A 15139-nucleotide genomic window follows, 5' to 3' on the forward strand; every position below is an offset into this window, starting at 1 on the left:
ATGTAGTGAAGGGGGAGGAGCTTTAAGGCTCTGGGGTTGAATTATTTTGTATTGTCACTGTAAACATAAAAAGGTTGACTCTACTTAAAATTGTAAGGCAACTTGCTGCTTTTTAACCCAACTTTTAACACGAGAACTGCACTTGACTGAATTTAAGTTTAGTCAACTAAAAAAAAAAAGCTCTGCAGAAAGTTGTCTTTCAATTTTAAATCGAGTCAACATTTTTCTTTTTTTGTTTAACAGCGTGTAAGCTAAATTGTTCTATAAAGATGATTACACCGCCTACTAATGGTAAATGTTGTACTATTATTTGGTAGTTTGGTCATTAATTTAGCTAATTGTGTAACCATTAAATGTTGACTGGAAAACATTTTGAATTTCTGTTGGTAAAAAAGCGTTAGTGTTCTGTTTGGGACGACACTAAACTCATATGAGTGTGTAAGTGTATAGTGTGTCATTTAGGACACAATTAGTGCCAGTGTCTGGAGAGATGAAAGGACGAAAATGTGTGTTTTAGGCAGACCCCCTAGCTTTTCACAATTTTTTTTTCACAATTTTACCTAATTTACCATATTAGGCTCTATGACCCATTATTATATGTAAGCTGCACATCTACTATCTTCAACCAGCTCCCAAAATCAAGTAGCATAAGCCAGTGGCTGCAGTGAACTCATTTTGAAAGTTTTTGTTTGTTTGTTTTGTTTTTCAGCTTTCATCCATGCCGCAAACGGTCTGTGGTTAAGCCAAGCTATCACATAAACCAACTACAGTTTTTATAGTTAAACAAGCAAACCCTACTACATAATCTTGGCTAGCTGACCTTTAGGAAAATCACATTGGCCCATTGGCGCACAATTACATTTTTTATCGTTACTCAACACATTTATAGTTAAATACTTCATTCTTGGTCAACTTCATTTTTGACAGCGACTGCTTGTGTTTCAGAAATAAAGACACCAATCGGGATGAATTCATCTTCTACTCCAAGAGGTTAATGCGGCTCCTCATCGAGAGAGCGCTGTCCTTCCTTCCATCTCAGGTGAGAAAGCCACTATAAACCGAAGGATTGATGGGGAATCTTCAGTTCGACACGCGAGCGGATTTGTGCGTGTGGGCAATGGAGGATTCGTCTTGAACATGGAAACTTGTCTCACTTGTCCACCGCAATTTCCATTCAGACTAACAAACACAACATGCAAGACATCAACTTAGCAACCAACAGCAGCAGCAACCTTTCCACTCACAACCTCACAGAAGAACCAGAGAGCATCACTGACATTTTACTGTGGCTTCTAATCAGAAAGGAAGATCAGTTTAGCCGCATTTGATGGGCTTGGTCAAAAAAAAAAAATAGCACAACGTGATGGTACAATTTGTGTGTTTTCTGATGCAGGTCCACATTGTTCAGACCCCACAAGGAGAGGATTATGAGGGCAGAATCTTTCATGGAAAGAGGGTAAGAAAACATCATGCCTCTAGATGCATTGAAATCTCCTTTAGGTGACCTCTCATAGGAGTTCACCACAATGAATCTGCTTGTTTCGGGAAATCTCTTTGTTGTATGTTGTGTACAAGAGTAAATGCCTTAAAAGGAAATGCCACCCTCACAGATTTTTTTTATTTTTTTTTATAACAGATTACGGGCGTGTCGATTCTAAGGGCGGGAGAAACCATGGAGCCCGCGCTTAGAGCCGTGTGCAAAGATGTCCGCATCGGCAAAATCCTCATCCAGACCAATCAGGACACAGGAGAGCCTGAGGTACCGCCCCTTTCTGCTCTTACTGTTTAATCTCAGTTTTAATCAAAGGAGCTAAACATTTCAGAGTCCTTAATGTGAAAGTTTTCTCTGACGCAGTATTTAATGTTTATTGTACGATTTATAGGTATTTTTTTAGAATTATTCCTTTTGGTGTCATTCTAATATATTACAATTATACCATTTTAGAATTACACCTTGGTCATTTTACACCGTACATTTTCCATTTCGCTTCTTTTCATTGGGTTATTGGGATTGTCAGTGGGTTAAAATACATTTCGTCACCTTAGAATTATAAGGTTCTATCTGACATTTTTTTTGTCAAAATTGAGTTATTGACAAATTCTAATTTAATGACAACTCATTTACATTATGGGATTTTTTATAAGTTATTTACATTTTAAGACGTTTTATTTAAAAAACAAATGTTACACACATACTGTTTGCTATATGGCATGCAAAAACTTTGAAGCTCAATATTTCAAAATCATTCGGAACGCAGATAGAACCTTATTATCCCAAGGTGACGATTTTTACATCATGATCAATATAATGTTTTCCTAATTAATGCATTTTCATTACTAAATTACATTACTAATGTAGTCGCACTTGCATCTATCTGACCTAAAATATGAAATATTGTTGTTGTTTTTTGGTTTGGGTTTTCTGTTGGTTTTTTAGGTTTTTATTTATTTTATTTATTATTATTTTTTTTATTATTATTTATTTGTTTTTATTTTTGGTTGGATTTCTTGTGTTTGGATTTCTTTTTTGTTGGAAAACTTTTGGTTTTATTTATAAGTTTGTGATTTTTATGCGTTTTGTTTTTGTGCTTGGTGTTTTATTTTGTAGTTTTTCTTTTATTTATTTTTTGTTGCTTGTGTTCTAGTTTTAGCGGTTTTAATTTTCATTTGTAGTGTTTGTTTTTGTTTCTTTTGTTGATTTTTTTTTTATTTTTTATTTGTTTATGGTTGATATTGAAATATACACTATATGTATGTTTAAAGACTGAAAGTATATAAAAATTCATTATTTCAACAATATATAAAGATTTTATATCAAAACGATACGACTGTCATTAATAAAAAAAAATCATACCACCTGACATGGTAAAATATACATATTTTTAAATAGCATCTTTATTTGACACAATACGCTTTGCGTAAACAACAAATTAATTGTAAAACTGGTGCGAAGCATTTAAACAAGCACATTTAGTTCAAAATAAATTTATGTAATATTTATAAATGCGATATTATTTTTTTGTCAATTTGATGTACAGTATTTGTACAGTGTATTTATAGTTAAATGCGTACATTTTCACAGTACAAATGTAATATGTAATTAAAAACATTTTTCTTAGATGTAATTACTATGTAGTTACATTGCTATTGAGTTGTAATTACTCCCAAGATATTTATAAATGTTATTTGTATATTTTATGTACAGTAGTTGTGTATTTTTAGTTATATGCATAAATGTACACTGTGCAAATGTATGTAATATGCAATTATAAACTTTTAGTTTGAATGTAATTACATTGTAATTATGTTGCAATTACATTGTTACTACATCCAAGAAAATATTTACAGATGCAGTTTTTTTTTTTGTTTAAGGGTATATACATATTTATTTATAATTGTATACACAAATATCCACTATATGTATGTTTAAAGACAAAGTATATAAAACTGAATTATTTCTACAATATATAAAGACTTTATTTCAAAACAATACAATTGTGTCATTAATAAAATATTCATACCACCTGACATGTTAAAATCTACATATTTTTAAATCGCATCTTAAGTTGACACAATTTTTTGTTTTGTGCAAAGCATTTAAACACATATTATAAATTTAATATTTATAAATGCATTTTTATGTCGATTTCATGTAGTGTATTTATAGTTAAATGTGTAAACTTTTGTCTTGTTGTAATTACTATGTAGTTACATTGTAATAACATCACCATTACTATGTAATTAAATTGCTATAACTGTGTAATAACATTGCATTTACTATGTAGTTACATTGCTATTACTATGTAATTAAATTGCTATTATTGTGCAATAACATTGCTATTACTATGTAGTTACATGAATATTACTATGTAGTTACATTGCTATTACTATGTAATTATATTGCTAGTACATCGTAATTACATCCAACGTACTTACATCTGACATGTTAAAATCTACATAATTTTAAATCGCATCTTAAGTCGACATAAATTTTTGTTTTGCATGATCAAAAAATAACTGGGTGCAAAGCGTTTAAACAATCACATTTAGTTCCTAAATAAATCTAATATTTTATTACATTAAAGTTACATTGTAGTTAAATTGCTATTACTAATTAATTACACTGCTATTACTATGTAGTTACATTACTATTACTATGTAATTACATTGCTATTACTATGAATGACATTGCTATTACTGTGTAATCACATTGCTAGTACATTGTAATTACATCCGAGGTAATATATATATATATATATATATATATATATATATATATATATATATATATATATATATATATATATATATATATAATTTTTAAAATAATTATATGTATAACTATTTATAGTTGTATACGTAAATATACACAGTACAGATGTAATATTTTATTACAAACTTAATTTGTATGTAATTTCTATGTAGTTACATTTTAATTACTATGCAGTTACATTGCTATTACATTAATATTTCATCCAAGATAATAACAAAATTAAAACACTCTTGTTTACAAAATGTATATAAATTTTTTTTATTGTCTCATTTAAACTTATTATTGATGGTGATTCAATCTCGTACTCTGTTTTTATTCAGTTGCACTACTTGCGTCTACCCAAAGACATCAGCGAGGATCATGTGATTCTAATGGACTGCACTGTGTCCACTGGAGCGGCAGCCATGATGGCCATCAGAGTTTTACTAGTGAGTCTGTATTTGTGATCTACCCGTCTGATGGAGCTGATATTGCACAGACACACACACACACACACACATGCACACGCCTACTCAAGTGGCACATGCAGAGCAGCCCAGTTTGTTTGTGTGTGAGTGTAGGCGTAGCAGTGAAACCTCAGTATCTGACAGTGGCCGTAGTGCATGATATAACTTCACACGTATTAAAACATTCACACGTATCCTGCAGTTAAGCCGAGGATGGTCAGCATTCATCTGTGGGATTTTTGTTTGTTTGTTTGTTTGTTTGTTTTTCGCTTAGTGGAAGTCTCTTAGCGCAAACTCGCTCGTGAAAAGAAGGTTAAAATACAAGCTTAAATCATGAGAACATGTTATTACAAACTTGTTTTAAACAAACTTGTTCAAAAGGTTATATGTAACATTGTATTTATAATGTAATAACAATGTAATTACACTGTATTAACAATATATTGACAATGTTATTACAATGTAATAGCAAAGTAACAACACATTTTATTTAGTTATTTACACATATTTATAGTTGTTTACGAAAATATACACAGTACACATGTAATTATAAACTTATCTTGGATGTAATAACTGTGTCGTTACATACAAAAAACTACATGTTGTTACAATGTTATTACCATGTTATTACATTCAAGATAATATTTATGTACATTGTGATTACAGCAAAGATAAGATTTAAAAAAGTTTATTTTTATGTACATGTATGTAATATGTAATTACAAACTTGTAGCTTATATGTAACATTGTAAGTGCAATGTTATAACAATGTAATAACACAGTAATTACATTTAAGTTAAAAGTTTGTAATAACACATTACATGTTTACTGTGTTCATGTAAGTATATAAATTTAAATACACTGTACATAAAAATAAGCACCTCTTTAAATCTTTGATGTAATTACAATGTAATAACAATGTAACACAGTAATAGATAGAACTATAATACACACTGTACATGACGTTTACAATATTATCTTAGATGTAATTGCAATGTTATTACTATGTTATTACAATGCAATTACATAGTAATTATAATTACGTTCAACAAATAAGTTTGTAATTACATATGTACTGTATATATTTGTATAAATACGCACTGTACATAAATATTGTACAAACTTTTATTTTGGATGTAATTACATTATAATTTTTATGTAATGATTGTTTTAACATTGTAATTACAGCTAAGATAATATTGTATATGCTTTTATTGTATAAGTGCAGTACTTGTGCATTATAGTTATACTTAAATATACACAGTTCACATGTGATATGTACTTACAAACTTTTATCTTGTAATTACTGTGTCGTTACATTATAATCACTCTCATTGTTATTACATTGTAATTACATACAAGATAAGATTTAAAAATGTGTTCATTTTTATGTAGTGTGTATTTTAAGTTTTACACTTAAATGTACACAGTACACATGTACAGTATGTAATATGTAATTACAAAGTTTTAGCTTATATGTAATTGCTGTGTTGTTACATTGTTATGACATGGTAATTACATTGTAATTACCTCCAAGGTTTATTTATATACATTTATATATATATATATATATATATATATATATATATATATATATATATATATATATATATATATATATATATATATACTTGTTTCTTTGTATAATTCATGTACAGTATTTGTGTATGTATATGTAAATAAACACAGTACATATGTAATTACATAATTTAATTTTGGACGTATTTACATTATAATTACTATGCAATGCCTCTGTAAATGTAATAACATAGTTATAACATTGTAATTACATTGTAACATTGTAAGATCATTTTGTTAATGTGTTGTATATTTTATGTACAGTATTTGGTATTATATTATTATATAAACATTATATACATAAATATACACAGTACACGCTATATGTAATTACTATGTCAATACATATTGCTATTTCATTGAAATTACCTCTGAGATAATATTTAAAACTTACATTTTTCTTTGTATGTTTTACGTACAGTATTTATTTATTTATAGTTGTATACATAAGTATACACAGTACAATTAGCAAACTTTTATCCTTGATGTAATTACTTTGTCATTACATTACAATTACACTGTAATTACATCCAAGGTATTATTTATAACTGTTTCTTTGCATGTTTCATGTACAGTATTTGTGTATTTATAATTAATTATGCAGTAACTACAAACTTATTTAGAATGTAATGACTATGTAATAAGCGTTATAACATTGTAATTACAGCTAAGATAATTATTGTATATGTGTTTTTTATATTTCACGTACAGTTCTGTGTATTATAGGTCTGCCTAAATATACACTATACACATGTAATGTCATTACAAACTTTTATCTTGTTTGTAATTACTGTTGTTACGCTATAATTACTGTCACTACATTGTAATTACAAAATAGTTACATCCAGTTTTTGTTTATTTGTAGTTGCATACAAAAATCATTCATTCATTTTCTTTTCGGCTAAGTCCCTTTATTAATCCGGGGTCACCACAGCGGAATGTATACAAAAATATACAATGTAATTACAAACTTTTTATCATGGTTGTAGTTACTTCTTTGGTACATTGTAGTTTCTACACCATTACATAGTAATTACATAGCTATTATATTGTAATTATATCCATGATAATATTTATAAATGTTAATGTTTTTGTTTATTTCATGTATATGTAAATGTTCAGTGAAAAATGAAATGTAATATCAAAACTACATGTAACATGAAATTGCAAGCTTTTATCTTGGATGTATATATATATGTATATATATATGTATATATATATATATATATATATATATATATATATATATATATATATATATATATATATATATATGTCTACTTTGTGTGTGTATATAAATATATAACTATAAATACACATACTGTACATGAATTGTGAAATATACAAAAGAAACATTTACATTTATAAATAATGTGGGTTATATGTGTATGAAAGTGTACAAATGCATACATGTTTTCAGGAAAGAGTAGGTTCAGGAATAAGTTTCAGGTTGATAGAAAAAAATCTATCTGTATAATAACAACTAAAGCATATAAGAAGTAATAATTCACAGAAACCTAATGAGTGTGTGTACACAGGATCATGATGTTCAGGAGGAGAAGATCCTGCTGGTGTCTCTGCTGATGGCTGAGATGGGTGTTCATTCAGTTGCCTACGCTTTCCCTCAGGTCAAAATCATCACCACCGCCGTCGACAAGAAGGTCAATGACCTCTTCCACATCATCCCCGGCATAGGTGAGACCCTGAACACCAGTATCACTGCATTTACCTTCTGTCCTACACAGGCCAAGAGCATGCCTGACTATTTCTCACCACATGACTAGAAAATGCTATTATATTTTGCTCATTTTTGTAGCAGTTTTAAGGATCTTTAAGGTGTTTAGCCATGTGATGTCTTTTGTGTGTGTGTATGTATGTGTATAGCCCCCCTGAATTATTAGCCCCCCTGTATATTTTCTCCAGTTTAATGGAAAGATTTTTTCAACACATTTCTAAACATAACAGTTTTAATAACTCATTTCTAATCACTGATTTATTTTCTCTTTGCCATGATGACAGTAAATAATATTTGACTAGATATTTTTCAAGACACTTCGTCACCTTAGAATTATAAGGTTCTATCTGACATTTTTGTAAAAATTGAGTTATTCACATATTCTTTTTAAATGACATCTTATTTACGTTATATGATGTTTTTTTAATAAGTTGTTTACATTTTAAGACTTAAAAAATATATTTAAATAATTTAAGATATTAAAAAATGTAATATATTAAATGTGAAATATTTTTATTTGTGTATATATAGTCAGTGAAACATTTTTCAGTGTTTATTAAACTCATTTGCTCATTGTCTGATTTCTTTTAAAGTCTTTAAATTTGATATTAAGCCTTGAAGGACAAATACTTAAATTTAATTCATGGGGCAAATAATCCAATAAATATAATTCAATAATTCATATAAAGCATAACATTTAATAAACATTAACAGATTAATTTAATCTGCACTGGACAAAATATTTAACACAGCCTTGTATGATTAATTTGAACAAGAAAAATGTCTCATCCTAAAACATGAAATAAATGTTATAGAAAGCAAAAATGTAACTTTCTCAAGCATCAACATCGTTGATTTGGTGTTGTTGACATTGTTACAACACCAAATTATATATTTTTTGATTGTATTTCTTGATAAGTAATGCTTCAATGAATGATCTGCCAGATAGAACCTTATAATTCCAAGCGGAAAATGACTTTTCAGAATTAGAAGGTTCTATCTCCGTTTACCGTGGTTTATTTACTCCAATTTTCAAATATAAGAGAACATTTCAATTTAGTGTACATTTAGTGTCTCAGTCATGTTAATAGAGAGCTGTTACACACATATTGTTTGCTATATGGAATGTAAAAACTTTGAAGCTCAATATCTCAAAATCATTCAGAACGCAGACACAGTAGAACCTTATAATTCCAAGGTGACGACTTCTATACAGCTTAAAGTGACATTTAAAGGCTTTACTAGGTTAATTAGTTTAACTAGGCAGGTTAGGGTAATTAGGCAAGTTATTATATAACAATAGTTTGTTATGTAGACTTTTGAAAACAATATATTGCTTAAGGGGGCTAATAATATTGACCTAAAATAAAAATAAAAATTTATTAAAAATTATTTAATTTAAAAAATGTAAAACTGCTTATGTTCTAGCTGGAAAAAAACAAGTAAGACTTTCTTCAGAAGAAAAAAATGTGATAGGAAATACTGAAAAATCTTTTGCTGTTAAACATCATTTGGGAAATATTTAGAAAAAAATTAAATAATAATAATATCACAGGAGGGCTAATCATTTTGACTTCAACTATATATATATATATATATATATATATATATATATATATATATATATATATATATATATATATATATATATATATATAAAGCTTTTGACCATTTTTTTTTATCATAAACTGTTTTATTTTTTCAAAACATTTTGCCATTTAAATACCTTAACCGAGTTTAGTATTTTCCTTATGCCTGTGGTAAATATAATATAGTACAAGGTCATATATAAAGGACCCAAATAATGTAACATATAAATTTAATGTTTTATATAAATTATATGTAAATTACATATAAATAATTTGCTTATTATTTTATAATTTTATTTATAAAAATATTATTATAATTATTTTTTTATTTTTAAACTTTCTCTTCAACTTTTTATCTTTTACAAAATTTAAATTTTAGCTTTCTTCAAAATAAAATTCCTCAATATATGTCAAATAATGTTTCACCATCATTCAGTGTAGCACATATAATTATCTGAATAAAAACTTGTTCTGACATGCATATGTATAAAAATTAATAAAACAAAGATTAATCATTTATTTCTGACTAACATGAACTGGGTAAAACTGAGGATACTGGCAGTTATATAAGTCATAAAGTTTTAAAGAATGAAATAGTAGCAAAGAAAGAACATATTGGGAAATATTGGAAATTTTAATATGTCTTAAATTTATTTTTACTCTAAATATGCCTGACAAGATTTTGCTAGTATATGAATTGTTACACATTTTACTGAGTGTCTCCTGTAAATCATGGTTAAAATTTGTCAAAGTCACTATTTTTAACGACTCGTTCAAAAAGATTTTGACTTTACAGCATGAAAGCTTTTTATTTGTCTGTGACACAAGTGCACGCACAGTTTTCTAAGATGGTTACATCTTAGTTTGAGTCACCAAGATGTAACCATCTGATTTTCTGTCTGTCTAATTCCTTGAATTAATTAAAATGTGATCATTTAAATAATTTTACTAATTAATTAATAACAATTTATTATTTATCTTTGGTTATTTTTATATTTTTCACTCTGAAATTTGAACTATTGTGATTTGCACTGTAGATCCATCTGACGATGAGGACCGTCAGTCATCTGCTGTATATATGATTCATATTTTGTTATATTGTATTAAATTATTTATTTATTTATTGTTCAGGGTTATTTTTATCGATATTGCAGAGCCAATGCTACCAAATTTTGCTCTCTGTATACGTACACGTGAATAACAATAAAAGTAAAGTAGTAATTATAAAAATGAACATTACAGCTCTGAAACATGCAGGCACATTACAGAAATTAAAATGTTGAATGTAAATGTGCTTTCACTTTAACAAATGCTGTTCTGACTTAAAGTTTGTCTTGTTTCTAGCCTAAATATAAAAAATTCTTAAATCATGAAGCATTTTCTAGACAGGTGAAAATATAAAGTTTTGCTTTTAGAAATAATCATTCAAATTTAAGTGAGTTCTGCTTAAAATCAAGCTGATAATGGGCTGTCAAATAATCTTGAAGGAATATTATTTACCCCATTGGCATATTATTCAGATTAAAAACGGCACTTCATTTTGACTTATTTTTTCTGAAAACAAAGCATTACGTGACTAGCATAAACTTGACTATAAAATTGTTCTTGATTTACAGATTTTTAGGTGTGGTTTATTTATAAACTAATTTTGAGAGGATCACGTGCTTATGATCAACATGGCTGGCTCCTCATTAGCTCTGTAATCTGACCCATTAGATGATTACGGAAGCATTATAAATAACCAGAGTTTTTCACTCCAGTTATCTTTGTCTTGAAGCTTCCCCCCCCCCCCCACCCCCTCCCCTACTTCCTCCCCCTTTTACGATAGGGCGACACGGTGGCCCAGTGGCTAGCACTGTTGCCTCACAGCAAGAACACCGCTGGTCTAACCTCTTATCAGGCTGGTTGGTGTTTCTGTGCGGAGTTTACATGTTCTCCCCGTGATTGCGTGGGTTACCTCCCACCGTCCAAAAACAAACCATAGCCAATCCATTAAACCAAATTATCACCTAAAACAACCTTAGTTTACACTTCTCACACTGCGACAAGCAGGAGAGTTCTCGAGACCTACCTGAGCTCGAACTCTCCTCTCGCCCTTCTAACGGGAGGGAGCCCCGGGCTCGAGGTCAGGGCTCTCTCCCGGGACAGCATGCCAAATACGCTTTATTGATTATCAGCGTAAGTGTGAACTCTTGAAATCTATTATTATTATTATTACTATTATTGCTGTGTAGCTGTCAGTAACATATATAAAAAATCTTAATAGTCCTAAAACATATCCAGTTTCTTTATGATTGTCTTTGATTGATTCGTTGTAGGTTAAATGTGCATATTTTTGTTGTTGTTGTTCAGGAAATTTTGGAGACCGTTACTTTGGCACGGACGCTCCTCCAGACTGGAGCGATGATGACATGGACGAGCCGAGCTGCTGAGAAACTCACATTTGTACATGTTACCCAAAAACAATATTTTTATACATTTTTGCACTCCCCAAATGGAAAAAAAGTGTTTTTATTTGTGACCTTTTTATTTATGAACGCTTATTTAATGCTATGTTTAAAGTGTACAACTGAAGCACATGCAGTTGCATTATTGCCTTACGTGTTTTTGCTACTGTTGTAGTATTTTAGCCATATGAACACAACATGCTTGTTGCTTTCATTCTTTTTTTCTACTCTGTTTCATGCAGCAGACCTTTTCAGATAGTAAAATGAGCCTCAAAGTGCTGCTGTGCTACACTTAGACCGTGAAAATTCTTTGAAGGACCACTTCGTCGGAAAAAACACGTGGGCGTCGCTTTTGTTTTAATCTTTTGCTTTCTCACTTTACCTGCAGACGAATGCTGACCAAACCACAAACTGCTCACAAATACACTTTCACAACACAGTACCACCACTCTATACAATGACTGCGCTATAAAACCCTAAAATATTGAGCTTTTCTTTAGACTGTTGATCAATAAATCAAACATATAAGCTTGAGTCAAAAGCTTTCTGTCAAACAGAAATGATCACAACTCTATTTAAAAGAAAAGCACATTCTGTGATCAGATTGACCTATTTGCTTTTGTTGAAGCCACAAAGAGTCATCTTTTTTATCTGGCCATTGAGTTTATAGCTGGCTTTACCATATATGGCTCTCTCAGCTCAATGTTCACTGTTCAGACAGGACGTTACTAGATCAAAACTAGCCCACAGGAAGTGCTGGTGTTTGGCCTGAAGTTCAGCCCCACGAAGCGTCTTAGTGTATTGTCAGTCTCGGTTTTATTATTTCTACCCCACTGAGCACTTTGACTAATTAATTCATCACCGTGAAACCTGATGTGTTTGTTGTTTGTTTGAATGACGCTGATTTGAAATGTGTGTATATTTGAAAACTATGAAAATGGCATGTTTTTATTAATGATTGGCAAAAAAAGACTAAGTCAAGACCTATTGAATGTATCCACTGTGATGTTTTGTTGCACAACAGGAATAAAAATCATACATTTATGGATATTTATTTGATCATAATGAGCGCATTTACATGATAAAGTCGAATAACCACTAGATTTTTTTCCTCCCGTGTTAATTTCACCCAGTATAGTACAGTATAGTATTTTTGAACCATATTCTAGTAAAGTGTGTGTGTATATATAAACACACACAGTTGAAGTCAGAATTATTAGCCCCCCTTTAAATTTTATTTTCTTTTTTTAATATTTCCCAAATTATGTTTAACAGAGCAAGAAAATTTTCACAGTATGTCTTAAGTCTTATTTGCTTTATTTCGGCTAGAATAAAAGCAGTTTTTAATTTTTTAAGTCATTTTAAGGTCAAAATTATTAGCCCCTTTAAGCAATTTTTTTTTTTTTGATAATCTACAGAACAAACCATCGTTATACAATAACTTGCCTAATTACGCTAACCTGCCTAGTTAACCTAATTAACCTAGTTAAGCCCCCTTATATTATTAACCACCTTGTGCAATATATTGTTTTCAATAGTCTACACATAAACTATTGTTATACCATAACTTATTAATAACTAATTAACCTAGTTAAGCCTTTAAATGTCACTTTAAGCTGTTTAGAAGTGTCTTGAAAAATATCTAGTCAAATATTATTTACTGTCATCATAGCAAAGATAAAATAAATCAGTTATTAGAAATGAGTTATTAAAACTATTATGTTTAGAAATGTGTTGAAAAAAAAAATCTGCTCTCCGTTAAACAGAAATTGGGGGAAAAAAACGGGTCTAATAATTCAGGGGGGCTAATAATTCTGACTTCAACTGTATATTATAGTATTTACATTTTTGTTAATGAATGCTACAGCATCGTGAACTGCAGTTTTACTAGACATATACTTTAGTTTTTATCACAGTAAATTGTGATGTATTGCTGTAAAATACACTTAGTTAGAAAGTTAACTACAGTATTTGGGTAATTTTTACCATATCAACTAAATTCCACAACAGATTAATTCAAGCACCACTATAGAACTGTTCAAAAGCACTCTATTTACTGGGTGTAAAACACCTTGACTTTCTTTCTGTTGGTTTATAGATGTTCATAAGTGTGAAATGTGACAGGAACACATCTTTATTGCGGACGGAGCAGTGAGGAAGAACAATCTACTGCAATTATTTTAAAAATATGCTGTAAAAGTGGTACAATCAAAATCAAAACGTAAATGGTACTATAAAAAAAAACTATTCAGTTTATATGGTTTTAGTGATGTATTTATTACAAATTACAACCGACTTAACAATTAGATTACTGAAGAAATGCTAATTATTACTTTTCAATGTCATAACCGGGAAGTACGCGTCTGTTTTTTTTTATAAATAGTCTTGTATGGTAAGGTTATTTGTTTTTACATGTCATCGGGTTATTTTGTTTATGTTAACGAAGTTGTCAGTGTGCATGTAAACATGCTCCCTCTGTCATTGCAGACGCTCTAAAATACTTGATTCTGATTGGTCAGCCTGAGCTTTTTTTGTTGTGACTGCTAAACTGTATAACTGGTCAATATCCTGCCTAACATTTTCTCGTTTACAGCCTGTTTTATCTTGCATAATTAAATCATTTTAACAAGTCAGTCTTTCGTGGTGATCTATTTCCATTTATATTAATGGAAAATAGCAGTGTAATTATTGTGACGTTCTTCATGTCAGAATCCTAATCGGCTTGTTAAAGTTTCATTTATCATAATGATGAGATATAGATATATATGCTTTAAGGTGAACCTAGAGCTAAAAAATAAATACTAATGCTTGGAGATAAGAGAGGAAAATTACAACAGCCAATAATTCTAAACAACAGAAGGGTTTTCAGTCATGTGTGTTGTTTTAAATTCTAAGGGCTCTATTTTAATGATTAGGTGTAAAGTCTAAAGTGCATGGTGCAAAAACATTAAGTGTGTGTCTGAATCCACTTTTGCTATTTTAAGGACAGAAAGGTACGCTCTGTGCCTCGGCGCATGGTCTAACAGGGTTGTGCTTATTCTCTTAATGAGTTATGGGTGTATTTGGAGCAT

General features: G+C 29.8%; 1 protein-coding gene across 5 annotated transcripts in view; it reads left to right on the forward strand.

Moving 5' to 3' along the window:
• The window catches only part of uckl1b (uridine-cytidine kinase 1-like 1b), a 76444-nt gene extending 61743 nt beyond the window's left edge, over window positions 1-14701 (forward strand). For all 5 annotated transcript variants that reach the window (XM_056449801.1, XM_056449800.1, XM_056449804.1 and 2 more), the window contains exons 10-15: window positions 946-1039; window positions 1394-1456; window positions 1637-1759; window positions 4594-4701; window positions 7836-7992; window positions 11974-14701. In XM_056449801.1, coding sequence (XP_056305776.1) covers window positions 946-1039; window positions 1394-1456; window positions 1637-1759; window positions 4594-4701; window positions 7836-7992; window positions 11974-12053 — 625 coding nt within the window. In that variant the 3' untranslated portion in view covers window positions 12054-14701. The remainder of the gene's footprint in view (window positions 1-945; window positions 1040-1393; window positions 1457-1636; window positions 1760-4593; window positions 4702-7835; window positions 7993-11973) is intronic.
• Window positions 14702-15139: the final 438 nt, after the last annotated feature.

This window comes from Danio aesculapii, chromosome 23 (assembly GCF_903798145.1).
Source record: "Danio aesculapii chromosome 23, fDanAes4.1, whole genome shotgun sequence".
Classification (NCBI taxonomy): Eukaryota; Metazoa; Chordata; class Actinopteri; order Cypriniformes; family Danionidae; genus Danio; species Danio aesculapii.